Source organism: Tachyglossus aculeatus, chromosome 15, assembly GCF_015852505.1.
Source record: "Tachyglossus aculeatus isolate mTacAcu1 chromosome 15, mTacAcu1.pri, whole genome shotgun sequence".
Taxonomy (NCBI): Eukaryota; Metazoa; Chordata; class Mammalia; order Monotremata; family Tachyglossidae; genus Tachyglossus; species Tachyglossus aculeatus.
In genome coordinates, this window is record NC_052080.1 from 26,859,856 (window position 1) to 26,879,811 (window position 19,956).

Genomic DNA, 19,956 nt, shown 5'->3' on the forward strand with positions numbered 1-19,956 from the left:
AGGAGGTGACCTGGATGGGCCCCTGACTGGGCCCGATCTTCAGGTCTCCATTCTCGCCCTCCCTCCACTACCCATCCAGGTAGAGCTTAATACCCATTTGGGGCCGAACCCTGAATTTGTTGAAAATTTTCCGGTACAGGTGGTGAAACCCTCTTAAAAGTGTGCTAGGGGTTATGCTACTGGGAGGTGGGGGGGCGGTGCGGTCGCATCATGCACCAGGAGTCTCTGTTTGGGGTTTGCCCCTGCCCACCAGCCTCTGTAAGGTGGGCTTGTAAGGGATTCCATCCTCCCATCCGCTTCCACCCTCCCTGGTAATATGCAAGCCATGGGAAAAGGGGAAGGGGTGCAGGGGGGCTTTGCCCCATCCCTCCCCGCCCCGCAATTTCCCCAGGCCGGGGCCCTGTCCAGATGGGGGTGGAGGTGTCCGCTGCAAGATGAGTCCTGCGTAGTTCAGCCTCTGTCTCCTCTCCCAGAGGGGAAGCGTATCTGTCACTCCGTGCCCCCTCCCTGTTAGGACCAGTAATTCTAAGCCACCTGGGAGTGGGTCGAATTCACACCCAGGCCCCTACTGCACCCCTCCTCGTCGGGGCCCAGGGCTCTGAGCCAGGGCAAGCCCACTCAGGGGGGACCCGCCCTCAGCACAGGTGCGCTCCGGGCCCAGCTGGTATTAGGAGTAAGTAACACTGGGTAATTAATCTGCCTGTGAAGCGCCGAGCACTCCGGCTGCGGGGGAGTAATCAGGCTGATTGCCACGACGGGGATGTGGGCACAGAAGGCCCAGAGGGCCTTTGCAGTGGGGGCTGGAGGAAAAACTTGGATGCGGCTCCCAAGACTGGAAAAGACTGTCAGAGCTACAGAGTCAGGCCCCTGCGTGCCATACCCTGTGCTGTGCCCCCCGAAAGTCCGGGGAGAAGGGAGTTTGGAGGATGGATCCACAGAGGCATGGTGGACTAGTGGCAGATAGAGAAAGGTGAGGCCCGAGAGGATTCTTGACATCTCCGCAGCCGGGCCGGAGGACCGAGCATCCTCCAGGGCTACCAACTGAGCGGCGGAAGGCCCCTTCCCATTGCTCATCCAACGGGGCAGGTGGAAGCCACCAAAATTGGGGGGGCTGGGTTCGTGCCGTTCACCCTCTGAGTCTGGTCCTGGAGCGAATCTGCCCCTCATTCTTCAGCATAGGTTAGGGGCGACTATGCTTGGGCATGTGTTTGCAGGGGCTGGCACCTGTGAATTTGTGTGTGTGTGTGAGAAAGAGAAAGAGAGAATGTCGGGGGGCGGGGGGGTGCACTTTCGTGTGTGAGGTTGGTGTCCACCTGGAGAGGATCCAGGCCTACCCACGGCTCCCGCTCTGCGGTTCATCCCGTGGAAAGGAAGCTCCCTCCCCACATTGGGGCATGTGGGCGTGTGTATATTTTGTGTGTGTATGTGTGTGTGTGTGTGTGTGTGTGTGTGTGTGTGTGTCGGGGGGTGGGGGTGGGGAGAGGAGCTCCGTCTGCCATCCGGGGGAACCGCGCTGGGGCGTGGGCGGGAAAACTCCTGCTGTAAGGCACTTTAGGAGCCGAGGGAGAGGAAGGGCACAAGCGAATCCCTCTCTGCAGAGACAATCCCCGTCAGCTGCGTGGAGACAGAGGAAGGGATACAATGACCTCTGGAGGTTGGACTCCCTCTTCTCCAAACCCTCCCCCTTCCTCGGCAGACCTTAGTCGTTTGGGGCCAGGCCTGAGCGAAACGACGCCCCATCCACTGACCCAGATGGTTTTTTTTTTGGTCCCCTCCCCGGCCAAGTGGGTTTGGGAGGGCATCTTGTCCCAGATGGGGGTGGGGGGGTGGGAGGGAGCTTGGGGGCTCCACCAGCCTCTCACTGGCACTTGTCCTTGCTGCAGAGCCCAGGCGAGCGGGTGCGAGCCTGGATCGGCGCCCGCCTGCCCGCTTGCTGCCGGGAGAGAGATTCGTGGTCCGCTTTCATCTTCCCACCCCAGTCCAGGTGAGGCGAGGCAGTTCCCGACCCAGTGTCTGATGCTCATTTGGCCTCGCTCCCAGAGGCCTCCTATCCCAGAGCCTCACCTCCCGCTGTTACCCCTCTCCCAGCAGCGGGGGCTCGCTATTTGGGCTAGATAATGTCCAGGATGAGGCTGGCTCCTGGTCCCAGGTGGGGCAGGGGGCTGCGGTGGGTGGGGAGAGGCACGCTGGTCAGAACCAGATCTGCTCAGCACGAGCCAGGAACCAAGCAGGGTGCCTGTCTCTGGGGGCAGGTTCCGTCTGATGTGCCATAGAACCATTACTCATAAGATGTTTGACCATATCGTCCTGGTCATCATTTTCCTCAACTGCATCACCATCGCCATGGAGCGGCCCAAAATCGACCCCCACAGTGCCGTGAGTCCCCCACCCCCACCCCCGTGGCAAACCAGGCCCCAAGCTCCGGCTTGGTGTCGGCTACTTGTGCTTTTTTGAACGAGGAAGGCGGTGTGGACCTTCGGTCAGCGAGGCAGGCGGGTGGTACAGAGAGACTCAGGCAGGGAGGTGGGGGACAGTTCCTTCGCCAGCCAGGCACCCGCTCTGTGCCTCAGTTTCCCCGCCTGTCACTTCCCCTCCCCGGGGTTTTTGGAGGGAAGAGCGGTGAGGGGACGAAGGACTTGGCACGAAGCCTTGTCCTTCCCGTGTCCGAGGGGGGACGGCGTGTCTGGTCCTTGGCTCCATCCCTCCCTTGCAGTGGTTCCACCACCCCGGAGGCGGACACGCATCTGGCCACTGTCCACCGTCCTAACGGACTGCGGGAGGGAGGGGCGCGGTGGGGCAGGAGTGCAGGGGGAGAGTCATCCCCACCAGCCTATCGGGAGCCAGATCTGGACCATTCATCCCGGAGGAGCCCCCGGCCGAGGCGGCTGAGGCAGGGGAAAGGGCGGAGGGGTCAGCAACCGCTGGCCAGCCCGCCCAGCCGACCGGTGCCCCACCCCGCATCCTCTGTCCCAGGAGAGGATTTTCCTGACGCTCTCCAACTACATCTTCACCGTCATCTTTCTCGCCGAGATGACTGTCAAGGTAACGGGGCCGGGTTCAGGGGTTGCGTGGGGCCAGGACTCCTTCCCCTGCTGTCCCCTGGGCCTGCCAGTGTGGAGACTAGTAGCGGCCTCTCGGGCGAGAACCAAACCTCCTCGAGGAATGCTCTGATACGTGCCCTGCCACTGCACGCTCCTTGGGGACTGTCCTGGATCAGCGCTTGGGAATCCGCAGTGCTCCAGGGCTGAGGGAAAGAGCTCACCCCTCTCCCCATTGCGGCAATGAGATGCTCACAGGCCTTAAAGCGCCCCTTCCCTGAAACCCACATCCTTTCTCCTGTTTCCTGTCTCAGGGCCGGGATCGTCTCCTCGGTCCGGATAGGCAGGATGTGCTTGGGGAGGGGGAGGCCGAAACTGAATTGAGGACCCCGGACTTGGGAAGAAGTGTAGGGCAGGGAGGCTGGGATTTCTCTCCCTCAGCCTTTGGGCAGAGAGGGGGTTGGGGCTGAGGGCCGGGGGCGCTGGGCTGAGCCGGGCCCCGTCCACCCTGTCCCCCGGGTTGCAGGTGGTGGCTCTGGGCTGGTGCTTTGGGGAACGAGCCTACCTCAAGAGTAGCTGGAACGTGCTGGACGGTGTCTTGGTGCTCATCTCGGTCATCGATATCCTGGTGTCCCTGGTCTCGGATAGCGGCACCAAGATCCTGGGAATGCTGCGTGTGCTACGGTTGCTGCGGACCCTCCGGCCACTCAGGTGCCCGCCCCACAGCTCTGAGATCGCCCCCCGGCTGAGCCAGGCCTTCAGGGAGTTCAGCCTGGGGAGGAGACGGAGCCACACCACCTCTTAAGGGCATTTTGACCCCGCCGCCCCTCTGTTTCCACGGCCCAAATGAGTTACCGATCACGAGTGGTGGTGGACGTTGAGGGGGGCGCCTGGAGAGCCACGATTCTTCCCTCTCTATCTTCTTCCACCCTTCCCCTTCTCGGGTGAAGGAGAGACATAGTGAGATGGTTGGGGGTGGTAGCGGTGCCTCAGTTTCAGGGGACACTGAGGCAGCAGAACGGGAGTGCTCCAGCAGGATTAAGCGGATTTCCCCGATCCAGTTTTCCCATTCCAGTCAGCCACCAGTCCAACCGAGGGCCCCACAATGCCAAAAGGATTCAAGGCCACTTTGGCTGGGTGGGGGGCGGCTGGAAAGTGAAGATTTTGGGGGGAGGGGAACACTGTCGGTCGGCAGGAGGTGCTCTGTGCTGAACCCCTGAAAACTGGGTGGCAGAGGGAGAATGGGGAGTTGGGGAAGAAGAAAGGGAAAAGGAGATGGGAAAGGAGAGACCAGGCTCCGAGCATGGAGAGTTTTAACTCCTATTAGAGAAAGGCAGGGCGAATCCCCTGGGGACTGCTGGGGGCCCGGTTTGTATGCGGTCCTGGGGGGCCTGGGGTCCCAGCAGCCTGCACCCCTTTGTGATGAGGGGCGCTGGGCCTCCCCCCCACCATCATGGTCTTTTCCCTCCTCCCCACGCACCCACATCCCCTCAGGGTCATTAGCCGTGCCCAAGGCCTGAAGCTGGTAGTGGAGACGCTAATGTCCTCGCTAAAGCCAATCGGAAACATAGTGGTCATCTGCTGCGCTTTCTTCATCATCTTCGGCATTCTCGGGGTGCAGGTAGGTGCGGGGCCCGGGACCGGGGGTTCAGGGTGGATACTGGGAGGTGGGGGCCGGGGATCCTTCCTCCCCTTTCCCCGTACTTTCCCCCCTTTCCCCTCCTCCGTGTCCCGTTTAAATGATAAGGTGCAGTAACTCGGGCTGCTCCTTGCAAGTTCTCACAGCTGCTGCTTCTCCCCTCTCCGCTTCCTCGCCGTGCTCTCTCCTCTGCTCCCTCCTCCGCTCTCCCCTTCCAGCTCTTCAAGGGGAAGTTCTTTGTGTGCCAGGGCGAGGACACGAGGAACATCACCAACAAGTCCGACTGTGCCGAGGCCAGTTACCGATGGGTCCGACACAAGTATAACTTCGACAACCTCGGGCAGGTGGGGCCGCAGGACCCACAGCTTCTCCGAGCGCGGAGACGCTCGGAGAGTATGAGTGGGAGAGACAGGGAGGGAACCATCCACCTGGATGCAAGGCCTGACATGCCCGCCTGTCCCTTACTCTAGAGAAGCAGCGTGGCTCAGTGGAAAGAGCCCGGGCTTTGGAGTCAGAGGTCATGCGTTCAAATCCCGGCTCCGCCAATTATCAGCTGTGTGACTTTGGGCCAGTCACTTCACTTCTCTGGGCCTCTGTTCCCTCACCTGGAAAATGGGGATTAAGACTGTGAGCCCCACGTGGGACAACCTGATCACCTTGTATCCCACCCCCCAGCGCTTAGAACATGCTTTGCACATAGGAAGCGCTTAACAAATACTATCATTATTATTATTATTACCATACCCAACCCCATGGTGCCTGGAGGAGGGAGCCCCCGCTGCTGATTCTGGGTGGTCTAGACCATTCCCTGGGGAAACGGGCTGGGGGCCAGGACCAGTTCAGGGTGTCGGGAGGGTGGCTTGCCCAGGAAGGGGCCGCGGCCGATGCTGGGCTGACCCCAGCATTCTCTAGGGGCACAGAGTGGAGATATAGCTGATTGGGGATGGAGCAAGAGTGGAAGCCTGGAGAGGCCTGACAACGTGTCCCCACGCTCCACCCTTGCTGTGTCCCCAGGCCTTGATGTCTCTGTTCGTCCTGGCCTCCAAAGACGGCTGGGTGGATATCATGTACGATGGTCTGGACGCCGTGGGTGTTGACCAGCAGGTGGGCGGCCAAATCTCCCCTCCCGTTGTTTTTTTATTTCCCCTTCCTCCCCGATATTTGAGTTTTACCCCCCAGCACAGCCAAAGCCTGAGCCTGTCCCTGAGCCGAAAAGAAACCAGGCTTTGGGGATCAAATCTAGGGTAGGGTTAGCCTGACCGAAAGTATCCTTGTCCTTCCCCTCCACCCCCAACTTCCAGCCAGTCATGAACTACAACCCTTGGATGCTGCTCTATTTCATCTCCTTCCTGCTCATCGTGGCCTTCTTCGTGCTGAACATGTTCGTGGGCGTGGTGGTGGAGAACTTCCACAAGTGTCGCCAGCACCAGGAGGAAGAGGAGGCCCGGAGGCGCGAGGAGAAGCGGTTGAGGAGGCTGGAGAAAAAGAGAAGGAGTAAGGAGAAGCAGATGGCTGGTCGGTAGTCTTTCCACATCTTTCTGAGCCCTGCTTGATCTTGACAGCGGCCTTGGCTCTGGTCAGGGGCGGGGCCGCCCCTCCTCCTCCCTGCCCCCCGTCGCCCACCCACCCGCCTGGCATGTCCAGCTGCAGAATCTGCATGAAGGGCATCGGTCCTGCTCAGGCGCCCGTCTTCCCCGGATTGTCGGGCTGCATGGTTTCGGCTGTGAAGGCCACCCTGTAACTTTGCTCCCAGATGGCCCCGGGGCCGCAGTCGCCCGGCTCTGGCCAGAGCTCCCTCGCTTGAGGACGAACAAGTGAGGGCCAATTGGTCGATCGCGGCCTTGCCGAGGGAGCTATCGTGACGCTCTGTGAATAACTGGTGAGCAGCAGGGAGGTGGACAAGGTTTGCCCCTCCTCCTGCTCGCCCAGGGTGCCTGCTTTTGTTTGAGGAACGGAGATGGGTCTCGGGACCCTCCGCGAGGGCAGGTGGGAGGGGATCCGCCCAGTTTAGCCCAGACCTTAACTGCTTTGCCATTCGTCGATCAGGATTTTTGAGCTCCCACTGTGCACTGAGCCCCGTACTTTGCGCCTGCTGTGTTCTCCGGACTAGGCCCCTGCTGCGTGCGTAATGCTAGAATGGGCTCCCGCCGTGTGCCGAGCACTGAAGTAGGGCTCCGCTCTATGCACAGTTCTCGACTGGGCATACCCGCTGCCGTATGCCGAAGGGCTCTGGACAGGGCCCTTGTTGTGTGCGTGATGCTGGAATGGGAGCCTGCTGTGTACAGAGCACGGGACTGGGCCTCTTTGGAGTGCAGGGTGTTGGTCAGGACACCTTCTGGGTGCTCTACCCTGGACGCTTGCTGTGTGATCTGAACTGGGCTCCCGCTGTGTGTAGAACGCTAGATTGGGTGCCTGCTGCGGGCAGACCGCTGGACCGGGCCTCTGCCGTTTGCAGAGCTCTGGACCGGCCGTTTGCTACATATTCAACACTTAACTCGGTGTTTTGGAGCGTACAGTAAGAATAATAGATATGATCCTGGCCCCCGAGGAATTACAATCTAAAACCATTGTTAACTCCGCCCCTTCCCCCGCCAGAACCCCCAACACACCACCCTGCTCTGCCATCCAGTCCTAGAAAAGCTGACCGCTTGGTCATCAGTGGTTTTAGTTTGGTCCTGCCGAAGGGGTCAGAGGCGCTTGCTTGGGGTCAGAGATCAAAGGCGGTTGCTTCATCTTGCACGTTTTCTGTCTCCCCCTGTACCTGTGTCTCCCCAGCTTTCTTCCTTTGCTCCCACCTTCGTGTATCCTCCACCCCATCTCCTTGTTCCAGTGCTGCTGACTTCCAGTTCTCCGTGTCACTGGATGGTTCAGGTGGTTTCTTGGTGCGCTCTGTGTCTGTGTGTGTGTCTCTGCCTCTGTATGTGTCTCTCTGTCTTCCCCCTGTCTGTCTCTCTGTCCGTCCCCTTCCTTTCCTCCCTCCCTCCCTCCCGCCCACCCCGCCTCCAGAGACTCGGGCTTTTCATTTCGGGAGCTCAGAGCGGAGCCTCTTTCTGAGATGTGACTTGGATTCCGCGACGGGGAGGGGAGACTTCGCTCCTTCTGCCCATGACTCCCAAGGCGTTCGGATGTGGTGACATCCCTGGAAAGGGAATCTGGGAGAAGGAGAGCGCTTCCTCCTGCCTCTCCCCCTCCCCGCTCCACTTTTCTCCAGCTCTGCCTCTCGTCCCTCGGGAGGGGAGGGGGTGTGAGGGATTGAGGGTGGTGGGAGGCGTTCTGGGGGAGGGCAATACATTGCTTCCTGATGCTCTGAGGTGTTGTTATGTAATCCCGAGAGAGTCTCCAACCAGGCCAGCTTGGGGTCTGACTGGCAGAAGTAGGAAAATGCACTTTTCCAAGGTGCTGTCTCGCCTCTCCCCTATGATTTGCCCTGCGGGACTGCCATCCCGCCCCCCCGGCAGTGACCAGCCTCCCGCCCCCTCCCAGCAGATCTCCGAGGACAGGCGATTCCCAGGAGGCGGGAACTCCTCTTCTCCTCTAGCCCAGTGGAGATGATTTCCAATTGTAATTTATCGGGTAGATTATAGCTGTGATATCCCCACTACACACTGACAGCCAGCTCCTGGGCTAGGGCTGAGTCTGGGGGTGGGGAGCGAGTCTCAGCAAAAGGCCAGCTGTCTGGATGGAGATGCGGGGGAGGGAAATGGGGCGGGAAGCGGTTTGGGGGTCAGGGGCACCAGAGGTATAGCTGCACGGCCCCAGACCAGAGGGGTCTGGACGGGCAGTGAGGCCCATGCCGGCTGGGCCGCCCCTACGCACGGGGTGGGATACAGACTGCGATGCCTCTTTATTTCTCCTGAACCCACTGAACGGGCTTTCCCATTGACTTCCCCGCTGGCGTTGGGGCTTCTTTCAGAATCCCTACCCCAAGATCTTGGGGACCGAGGGATCCCGTTTTGCCGGAAGAAAGGGATTAACTCTTTCGGGCCACCAGTGGGCCAGGGAGAAGCCTTGCGAATAGGTTAAGCCGTTGACACCCCAGGGGTTGACTCAAATAGCCACTTGTCAATCAATCGATGGTATTGACGCTATGTACAGAGAACTTCCATTCTTTCGTTCAGTCGTATTTTTTGAGCACTGACTGTGTGCAGAGCATTGTACTAAGCGCTTGGGAGAGTACAATGTCCACAACAAGCTTACAGACTAGGAGATCGAGCTTACAATCTAATAATAATAATTAGGGTACTTGTTAAGCGCTTACTATGTGCCAAGCATGTACTAAGCGCTGGGCTGGATACAAGCAAATTGGGTTGGACGCAGTCCCTGTCCCTCATAGGGCTCACGGTCTTAACCCCCATTTTCCAGATGAGGTCACTGAGGCCCAGAGCAGTGAAGTGACTTGCCCAAAGTCACACAGCTGCCAATTGGCGGAGCTGGGGTTTGAACCCGTGACCTTCTGACTTTGGCCCATGCTCTATCGACTACACTATACTGCTTCTCTATAGAACTATACTAAGCGCTTGGGCGAGTACAGTATCTTAGAGTAAGCAGGCGCGTTCCCGGCCCGTAGAGAACTTGGTCTAGAGGGGGAAACAGACATTAGTATCAATAATTTTATAATACATATTTTAAAGATAATCACTGCCCCTCTCCTGGAGCTTCTGGGAGTCCAGGGCTGCTCTCAGGACCTAAACCCCTTGATCCCTGAAAGAGGCCATCAGCAGACCGCGGCTCCTGGACCAGCGGTCAGCCCCAGGCTAACTCTTTTCGAGGAACAGCGTGGCCTAGTGAAAAGAGCACGGGCTTGGGAGTCGGAGGATGTGGGTTCTAATCCCTGCTCTGCCACATATCTGCTATGTGACTCTGGGCAAGTCACTTCACTTCTCTGTGCCTCAACTACCTCATCTGTAAAATGGGGACTAAGACCGTAAGCCCCACGTGGGCCAGGAACTGTGCCCAGTCCGATTATCTTGTATCTACCCCAGCATTTAGAACAGCGCGTAGAAAGCGCTTCACAGACACCACTGTTATTGTTATTCTTCACAGCTGGTGGTCAGGGGTCAGGTGAGGGGGTCGCTGTGTCCTGCCCGGTGATTCCTGTCATTTCGTTCTTTTAGATCTAATGCTGGACCATGCACTAGTTCCGGATGGCTTGGCCGGCGCAGGGCCAGGTACTGTGTTGGGGAGGGGCTCGGGCGGCATAACTAACCCTCACTGTGCCTGCAGTGACCGTCCCACTAAACCCCGTGTGGGTGTGTCCCTTCCCGCCCCCTTCATTGCACCCGCATTCCTCTCACGGGATGTCCACGGCCTAGGCACCTCTCCCTCCTCCTTGACTCCCCACCCCATTTTCCCATCAGAACATGGATTTATCTTCATTCCATAACCGCGATGGAAATCCAATCCTCTGCCCCCCATCCTCCTGCCCCCCTTCCCCGACCCCCTGGAGGACCAGGGCATCCTTGCAAGAATCTGGGGCACATCCGCTCCAGTGGGCCCGACTGGCTTCTCATGGGGAGGCACTCGCCCTTCTGGGGAGGGTCCTCGTGCCCTTCCGATCTCTTCGGTCGCTCGGGCCCTGGGAGACTGATCCAGGGAGCGAGCGGGCAACCGAGAGGAAGATTTGTTTAAAAGAAACAAAAAAAGGAACTGGATACTTAGGGGGTTCGTTTATAGGCACATAAGCGCGCGCGCACGCTGCAAACAACCAGGAAGAACCTGTGGGGTCTTGAGAGATACTTTACCCCTGTGGGGAAAGTCGGTAGCCAGGGGGGCAGAGGCACCCCCTTGCCCCTTCCAGGGTGACCGTCTCCTTTTTCCCCCATTCTCTGCATCCGCTCTTTCCCACCTTCACACCCTCTGTGAGAACCCAGGCTCTGATTCTCATGAGTGGAAGATCTGATTCCATATCACCCCTCTCATCTCCACTCTTTCCCTCCCTCCCTCTATCTTCTCCCCCATTTTCCCCCCTCTTCTACCCTCTCCTCTCTTCTTCCCTCTCCTCTCCCTTCTTTTCTCTTCCCTCCCTTCTTTTCTTCCCTCTCCTTTTCTCTTCCCTCCCCTCTTCTCTCCCCTCTCCTTTTCTCTTCCCTCCCCTCTTCTCTTCCTTTCCCTTCCCTCCCCTTTCCTCTTCTCTTCCCTCTCTTCTCCCTTCTTCTCTGTCTTTTCCCCTCTTCTCTCCCTCCTTTTCTCTACCCCTTTATCGTTTTATCCTTCACCCTATTGTGGACGCATGAAGACCGTGGCTGGGTGGGGCCATGCGTGGCTTTGGGGGCTGGAGTGGTGTGTGCTCAGTGTCACGTGATGATTGTGGCAAAGTCAGTGTCTCTGCCGGCTCCTGGCTTCGTGCGGGCCCCCAGGACAGTAGGACTTGAGTCCTACTCCTCCCCGCTGTTTATTTGGTGGGTCATTGTGTGGGATGCAGCCCCTTCTGGGCATCCGGGTGGAGCCTCGGGAAGAACCCCAAATCTCTCTCTTCCCCACGGCGATGTGCTTGTTGGCGTGTGTTGGTGCCATCCAGAGCTGCAGCCTCCCACGCTCCCTCCGCCGGACTGTCGGTCATTTCCAGCTGTTTAGACCAGAGTGGGAGAGCCGCACGGTCCCCATGGGTGAGGACGTGTTTATCCGCCTCGATGTGCTCCTCCAGCTGCTTCTTGAGACTTGGGGGGCTACTTTCCAGGAGATGAATGAGATGAGGAATAATTTCCAAGGCCTCGCAGATAGAGACGTTTTCCTGCCTGCCCATCAAACTCTTGCCTTAGCCACATTCTGGGTTTGCTCAACCCAGACGTGGCCTGGGGCCCGTGTCCATCCCAGGCTGTGGTTCTGGGCAGTAGGAGTAGAGTAGCAAGCACCGGAGATCAGGACACATTAGAAGCACTCCCCACCCTCGTCACTGAAGCCGGGTGGTGGTCCCTTGGCTATGGCCACTACAGGGCCGAGGAATCACGGAGGGGCAAGGCAGCCCCCCAACTCCTAGGCCGGAGCTGAGCAACCTCACGTTTGCTGCCCGAGAAGTGGGGTGTGTTGAGGGGACAGGGAGGAGCTCAGCATTTGCAGTTGCCCCGGGAGTCCAGGGAGGAGTCGAAGCAGCTGGACAAATGGCCCTGTGCTGGGTGTGTTTCTTGCGATTCCCCGCCTCTCTGCTTTCCCAGCTGGGGGTAGTCCCCCATTCCCACCACGGGAGCCCCCTAACCCCGCATTCACCCCCACGTGCCCCCGTGGGGCACAGGGAGCATGACTTAGGAGCAGGCCAGGACTCCATCCTCTAAGATGGCAGCGGTGGCCCTTGGGGCGTCAACCGGAAGATTGGGATGGTTCCCTTGAATTGGGAATCTCCCATCCATGGTGGGTTTCTGTCCTTGCCCGTGCCCTGTGCCTGGAGAGGAGATGCTACTGAGCCAGGCCGGGGCGGGCAGGTCTAGCGCGTCCCTGCCCAACCCCACTCAACCCCACCTGGCGCGCGGTTTCCGTGACTGTTTGGGCCAGGACGCCACCAGGCCTTGGATGGACAAACTGGTTTCACTTCTTTCTGGTTCTGCTTGCCTTGTCGGCGTTTCAATGTGGGACCCGCGATCCCCCACTCCTAGGGTCAGCGGAGTCGGGACACCGCCAGAGGCCCACGTGTGAGAGGGGGGAGGACACCTCCGAGACCCCAGAAAAAGCCACCCAACCGCACCCACCCCAGAAACTTTGAAATGGCCCTGGCTCCAGAAGGCCACACTCGGGTCAGCGTCCGGACCCACCCATCCCTTCCCGCGTTCCCATTTAAGCAAAACTCCCAGGTCCCGCTGACCCATGACCCTGGTCATCTATTCAGCTCTTGCCAGCCTCTCCGTGCTTCTGGGGTCCCTGGCAGCCCTTCCTATCCACCCCCCTTCCCTTGTCTGCACGGCCATGCCTTAGTGTTTTCTTTTCTCTGCTGGAATTTGGCTCTGCCTGGCGCTTCCTCCTTAGAGATCAGGTGAGCAGCGGAGGAAACCGGGTGGCCCCATTGGCCCCGGATCACTCCCTCTTTGTGGCACGGCCTGAACCGCTCCCCACGTTTCGACTCAGGTCCTCATTTTGGCGTAGTCTGAGAGAGGGCCAAGTCGGTGGGAGCGGAGGCTGGGGGATGGGGAGGACAGACTGGACCGTCACTCCAGGATAAAACAGTCCTCGGCCCCTGCCTGGCTGTGCCCGGGAGGCTCACCTCATGTCTAACCGAGCGTCGAGTGGAAAGCCTGGGCCCGTGCATTGCACATCTTGTCTTGCGCATCGTGTATCGTGTACCGAGTGCCGTTTCACCGAGTATCAGGGGCCGAGTATCCTGCCCCGAGTATCGCGTACGGTGCATGCTGCGCCCTAAGTCTGGTCCGGAGGGGAACCGAGCTGTCTGCTTCCGTTCAGACTCTACCGGCGCAGACAGGCTGTCCGGCCTCCATGCAGGACAGTTTGGTGGGGGGCGAATGAAGCCGGCATGCTCCGCGGCGGAGCCGGGGTCCGGAAGGAGTGAGCGGACCCGGGGGCCTGGGGAGGGAGCCCGGGGAGGTGGCCTGATGCGAGCTCTGCTCTGCCCTCCCCCACCTCCGCAGAAGCGCAGTGCAAGCCCTATTACTCCGACTACTCCCGCTTCCGGCTCCTCGTCCACCAGCTCTGCACCAGCCACTACCTGGACCTCTTCATCACCGGCGTCATCGGCCTCAACGTCATCACCATGGCCATGGAGCACTACCAGCAACCTAAGGTATGCGTCACCGGGCTGACCTGACTGAGCGAGCTTTCCCCTTCCTCTCCTCCGGCTCCTCTTTCCTTCCTCTTCCATCCCCCCTGCCCCCCGCTCTTCATTCTTCCTTCACTCCTCAGTCAATCAATGGCATTGATTGAGAGCTCCATTTTTTTTCCAGTGGTACTTGTTAAGTGCTTATTATGTGCCAGACACTGTAATAAGCAGTGGGGTAGGCTCAGAGCAATTAAGTTGGACATAGGGCTTATAGTTTTAATATCCATTTTACAGTTGAGGTAACTGATGCACAGAGAAGTGAAGTAACTTGCCTAAGACCATACAATAGACAAGTGACGGAGCAGGCATCATTAGAACCCACATCCTCTGATGCCCAGGCTCTCTCCATTAGGTCATGCTGCTTCTCAAAGCAGAACATTGTACTAAGCATTTGGGAACTTAGTTGGTAGATCCGATCCCTCACAGACTCATCCACCCGTCCCAGAAGTGGAATATTTCTCTGACTACGAGGCTCCAGCTCTGTATCTCCCCCCACCACCACCATTACAACCTCACGCCCTGCCCCTGCCTGGTGGGGGAAGGTGACTCGGTTGCCCATCCGTGAAGCGGACCCAACGCTGTTCCTCATTCCCCATGGGGAGGGTGGGGCTGGCAGACAAAGAGCCGCAGGGGGGCAAATGGGAGGTGGGCGTAGTGCCGCTAACCCCCGGCGTCATCCCCCTCGCCCCCCACTCGCTAGGTCTTGGATGAAGCCTTGAAGATCTGTAACTACATCTTCACCATCATCTTCGTCCTCGAGTCCGTCTTCAAACTGATGGCCTTCGGCTTCCGCCGCTTCTTCCAGGACAGGTGAGCGGAGCTGGTCCGCAGGCGACCCTCAGCCGGGGCCGCTGCCCACACAGCCCGAAGGCTCAGGGGTGCTCGGTTGGGCAGGGCCAGGGGCAGAGCGGGGCGGTCCAGCCCCCTGTGTTGCCCTAGGCCCCCGTGACCCACGGGTGCTGGTTCCAGGTGGAACCAGCTGGACCTGGCCATCGTCCTGCTTTCTATCATGGGCATCACCCTGGAGGAGATCGAGGTGAACGCATCGCTGCCCATTAACCCCACGATCATCCGCATCATGCGTGTCCTCCGCATCGCCCGTGGTGAGTCCGCCCCGGTCTTGCCCACAGACTCACAGATGTTCCGGAGCAGGAGGCGGATAGGGAGAAAGGAAGGGAAGGGAAGAGCGGGGGCAGGAGGGAGGAGTGGGGGGTCAGCTCACCCGAGCCCCGTTGACCCTCCGTGTCTGCTGCTTCCCACAGTCCTGAAACTGCTGAAGATGGCGGTGGGGATGAGGGCCCTGCTGGACACGGTGATGCAGGCGCTGCCTCAGGTACCCGTGGCGGAGGGAGGCGGGGGTCCGCTGAGGGACTGGGGTTGGGGGGCCAGGGTATCTCTGGCTCCAAACTGCCCCTGCCCCAGGGGCCTGGGCCGTCGCGGGCGCCGGGCTGCGGGGCTACCTACCGCCGGCCGACGCAGCGGGTCCGGAGCGGGAGACCCACGGCCGCTCCCGTTTCTCTTCTTCTTTTCCAGGTGGGGAACCTGGGCCTTCTCTTCATGTTGTTGTTTTTCATATTTGCAGCTCTGGGGGTGGAACTGTTTGGCGATCTGGGTAAGTCACCCCTGGGGGACAGGGACGGGGAGGGTGCCGGGGGAGGGGCTCGTCCCTCCTGGTCCCCCTGGGGCCGGGGCGGGTGGGGGGGGAGGCCAGGGCAGGGCCGCTAAGGACGGTTCCTTCCCGTCGCCCCCACAGAGTGTGATGACACCCACCTGTGCGAGGGCCTGGGTCGCCATGCCACCTTCAGGAACTTCGGCATGGCTTTCCTCACGCTCTTCCGCGTCTCCACCGGGGACAACTGGAACGGGATCATGAAGGTGAGTGTCCCGAAGCCCGGATCACCCTGCCCCCCAACCCTGACCCTCAGATGTTCCCCCAACCCCAGCCTTGATCTCTGAGGACCGGTGCCTTGTCTTTTATTCTTTTTATACGTTCTCAAGCACCCCGAGTCTCACTCTGCGCCCGATAGAGACCCGATTCAATGCTCCGCCTGCACTGGGGGCCACCTGCAGTGCCCTACACAGATGAGGCCCCAGTAAATACTAAAGATGAGTCAGCTTCTGAGCAAGTGCGTGGAAAGCGGGATGACTATAAGCCTAGGGAGTCGAGCCACTCTTGTGGGCAAAAAAGACGAGGGGGCCAATGAGGCAGAATTTCTTGCATGTCTGTACTGCTGCCCATCTTTGGCTGAGAAGTCAACAATTGAGCCAAACTGCTTCTGTCTTGACTGCCCTGGACGGTCACTCCTGACTCCCCTCCCACCACATCATCATCAATCGTATTTATTGAGCACTTACTATGTGCAGAGCACTGTACTAAGCACTTGGGAAGTACAAATTGGCAACATATAGAGACAGTCCCTACCCAACAGTGGGCTCACAGTCTAAAAGGGGGAGACAGAGAACAAAACCAAACATACTAACAAAATAAAATAAAATAACACCACATCTTCAAGAGTGAGTAGGGAGGAGAGAGATCTAGCAGTTGACTGGAGTCAGGTCAGCCCGTAGCTCCTCTAAGACATCAAAGTTACCAAGAAAGAGTGAACGGTATGATAATAATAATAATAATAATAATGATGTAAGCACTTACTATGTGCAAAGCGCTTGGAGGATACAAAGTAATCAGGTTGTCCCACGTGGGGCTCACAGTCTTAACCCCCATTTTCCAGATGAGGGAACTGAGGCCCAGAGAAGTTAAGTGGCTTGCCCAAGGTCACACAGCTGACAAGTGGCGGAGCAGGGATTCGAACCATGACCTCTGGCTCCCAAGCCATGCTCTTTTCACTGAGCTACGCTGCTTCTCTAGCATCACCAGAAAATACTGCTTCCTGCTCCAGTGGGTGCTTCTATTTCCCTGACAAAGCTTACGTTCAACTAAGGGTGGGTGTGTGTGTGTGTGTGTGTGTGTGTGTGTGTGTGTGTGTGTGTGTGTGTGTGTGTGTGTGTGTATGTGTCTTTTCTCTCATTTGTTCATTCCCTGGGGACCCCTCCCTTGCCTTCCTTCTCCCAGAAGCCATAACCATTCCCTCCCCCACCCCAGGATACCCTGCGAGACTGCGACCAGGAGTCCACCTGCTACAACACGGTCATCTCCCCCATCTACTTTGTCTCCTTCGTGCTGACCGCCCAGTTTGTCCTGGTCAATGTGGTAATTGCGGTGCTGATGAAACACCTGGAGGAGAGCAACAAGCAGGCCAAGGAGGAGGCTGAACTGGAGGCTGAGCTGGAGCTGGAGATGAAGACAGTCAGCCCCCTGCCTCCCACGGGCGATCCGTTTCCCTGGCCGGTGGGGGAAGCCAGGGACAGCCCGGGCAGCCACAGGGGGTTGCCTCACCCAGCTCCGGTCAAGGTGGGTCCTCCGTGCCCGGTGGGGATGGGGCCAAAAAGATAACAGAGAAGAGTTCCCTCTGGCATGGCCATGTGGAGAGGGGGAGGTGGAACAGCCTGGTGGGTTTCAGAACACCTTCCTCCCTCGCCCAAAAAAAGGCCCAGGTTAGTTCGGGAAAAGCCTTGAGGAGACACCATCTCCCCCAGCAATTGCTAACTCTGTTGGAATTGATACTGGTAGTGGTACCGATTAAGTACTTACTGTGCTCAGCACTGGAGCAGATGAAGGATGATCAGATCAGAACAGACGCTGTTCTGATGTCCTGGTGGGGTTCACAGCCTAAGAGGGAAAGACACCTTATCTCCATTTTACAGGTAGGGGAAACAGGCCCAGAGAAGTCCCATGACTTGGCCAAAGTCACACAGGACAGGGTTGGGACTAGAACCCAGGTCTCCCGACTTCAAGATCCGGTCTCTTTCCACTAGACCTCGCTATCCATTATTTTAGAGAGGTCCAGGGAAACTCACCTCTGGGGAATCCCTCTGCCTCAGGGCTTGGCTCCAGGCTGACGAGGGTGTCTGTGGCCAGGGGTAGCCAAGGTGCAGAATCTGCCCTGGAATAGCCGGGTGGTGGGGGTGCCCATTGGTACAGCTGCAGCTTACACTGCCCTAGCTCAAAGCCCTGGCAGCGGGGCACCCAGCCCCTTCCTTCTCTCTCCTTTGCAGATGGGTCTCCAGGCTCAGGGCTGCGGGAGCCCTGGGGGAACCGTCCTTTCCTACTGGGATTCTCCTGGAGACTCTTTTCCCCCTCTCCGTTATCCCCCCATCCCCTTCCCACACCCCCTCCACTCTCCTGTACCACTGTTCTTTCTGAAAATCCTGTTTTCTCTCTGCCTCTCCATCCCTGACATGGCGCTCTCTCTGTCCTCCTGGGCCGCGTCCACCGTCGCTGCCCGGCGCCTCTCCCAGGAAAGGCACCTGTTTGACACCATCTCGCTGCTGATCCAGGGCTCTCTGGAAGGAGAGCTGAAGCAGATGGACAGCCTGTCCGACTCTGTGTGCCCTCACTATGCCCTCGCGGCTTCCCATAGGTGCAGCTCTGAGGAACAGGTTAATTTTTCCCCCTTTCTGGCTGGGCCTCAGCCCCTGACGTGGGCCCACGGACACGGGCGAGATCTTCCAGGGCCCAGGTCCACCGCCGCATGGTCTGACCTAGACCTGCACATTTTGGGGAGAAGGGAAGGGTGGGGGAGTTGGGGGCTTCTAACCTGGAAACCCCCTGCCTTCTTCTTGTTTCCAGCCCCCCAGTTGAGTCTGGAAAACCCATCCGGGAGTTCTCTAGACTGAGGGAGTGATGGATGAGACACAGAGGGAAGCGGGTGGGAGTGCATTGGATGGTGGTGTACCCAGCAGGGAGGTGGGCTGGCTCCCCTCGGGACTTCAGGAGGAGTCGTGTAAGACGGACCTGGGTTTGAAGCTGGAATTGTCCTTGCCTTTATCTCTCCAGCCCCAGTGTCCAGGCTGGGCAGATGGGGTAGGGTTGCAGGCCCTGAGTTAGACATCAATAATAATAATAGTGGTATTTGTTAAGCCCTTCCTATGTCCCAAGCACTGTTGTAAGCAGTGGGGTGGATACACGATGAGAAGTAGCGTGGCTCAATAGAAAGAGCACGGGCTTTGGGGTGAGAGGTCTTGGGTTCAAATCCCAGCTCCGCCAACTGTCAGCTGTGTGACTTTGGGTAAGTCACTTAACCTTCTCTGTGCCTCAGTTACCTCATCTGTAAAATGGGGATTAAAAACTGTGAGCCCCCAGTGGGACAACCTGATCGCCTTGTAACTTCCCCAGCGCTGAGAACAGTGCTTTGCACATAGTAAGCGCTTAACAAATACCATCATGCTTAACAAATACCATCATTATTATTATTATTATTACAGCAAATCGTGTTGGACACAATCCCTGTCCCATGTGTGGCTCACAGTCTTAATCCCCATTTTACCGATGAGGTAACTGAGGCACAGAGAAGTTAAGTGACTCACCCAAGGTCACAAACAGACAGGTGGCGGAGCTGGGATTAGAACCCAGAGCCTTCCGACTCCCAGGACTATGCTCTATCCACTAGGCCATGCTGCTTCCCTAGACCATTTACAGCCTTTATAAAGGGACAGGCTCTAAGCTGGCCTCTGGCCCCATCTCTCCCCACCCCAGTGGTTTCCCGGTGTATGAGGGGTTTGCCCCCGGCAGCCCCCAGATCTTCCCCTCACCATTTAAACTCTTCCCCCTAGGTAGACCCCCTAAGCTATTGGACATGTGAGGATGCAGGCATGTGTCACGTATGTGCATGTCTGCATCCCAGTGAACTGGGGAGTCCTGTGGGTGAAGATAGAAGTAGAGCAGTGAAAGATGATGAAAGGAACTGCATGGTTGGGGTCGTCTTATCATCACCATCAGGGCACAAGATACTATACTGGGTGTCTACTGTAAGCAGAGCGCTGTATTGGGCACCTACTGTGTGCCACTCGGTACTTACGATGTGCAGGATGCTGTACTTGGGACCCATAGTATGCAGGGTGTTGTACCGTGCCCATTCTGTGCAGGGGGCTATACTGAGTGCTTATTGTGTGTTGAAGTCTGTAGTGGCCTGATATGTTCAGGGAACTTTAAATAATAATAATAATAATAATAATAATAATGGTATTTATTAAGTGCTTACTATGTGCTAAGCACTGTTCTAAGCGCTAGGGATGTTACAGGGTGATCATGTTGTCCCACGGGGGGCTCACAGTCTTAATCCCCATTTTACAGATGAGGTAACTGAAGCACAGAGAAGTTAAGTGACTTGCCCAAAGTCACACAGCTGACCATTGGCAGAGCTTGGATTTGAACCCATGACCTCTGACTTCAAAGCCTGTGCTCTTTCCACTGAGCCACGCTGCTTCTCTATGGTGTTCCACGGTGCTTTGGAACATACAATAAAATTAGGAGACTCTGTCCCTGCTCTCAACAGCTTACAGCGTAAAGCCTCTGCCTGGGAAGAATGAGCAACTCCCCTTTCAGAAACAGCTTTTGTGTCGGTCTCAAGGCCTGCCCTTCCTTCTCCTCTTCCCTCTCTCCCCTGCTTTCCTTCCAATAAGAA

The 19,956-nt window shown here is 57.9% G+C and overlaps 1 protein-coding gene across 1 annotated transcript in view; it reads left to right on the forward strand.

The window, feature by feature from the left end:
- Positions 1-19,956, forward strand: part of CACNA1G (calcium voltage-gated channel subunit alpha1 G) — a 61,142-nt gene that overhangs the window by 34,755 nt on the left and 6,431 nt on the right. Inside the window, 17 exon segments of the mRNA XM_038756986.1 lie at positions 1,884-1,984; positions 2,253-2,376; positions 2,974-3,042; positions 3,565-3,749; positions 4,533-4,659; positions 4,896-5,021; positions 5,692-5,781; positions 5,979-6,171; positions 9,792-9,845; positions 13,248-13,399; positions 14,136-14,245; positions 14,405-14,538; positions 14,698-14,768; positions 14,969-15,047; positions 15,189-15,310; positions 16,536-16,844; positions 17,792-17,932. Of these exon segments, the coding sequence (XP_038612914.1) occupies positions 1,884-1,984; positions 2,253-2,376; positions 2,974-3,042; positions 3,565-3,749; positions 4,533-4,659; positions 4,896-5,021; positions 5,692-5,781; positions 5,979-6,171; positions 9,792-9,845; positions 13,248-13,399; positions 14,136-14,245; positions 14,405-14,538; positions 14,698-14,768; positions 14,969-15,047; positions 15,189-15,310; positions 16,536-16,844; positions 17,792-17,932 (2,187 nt within the window).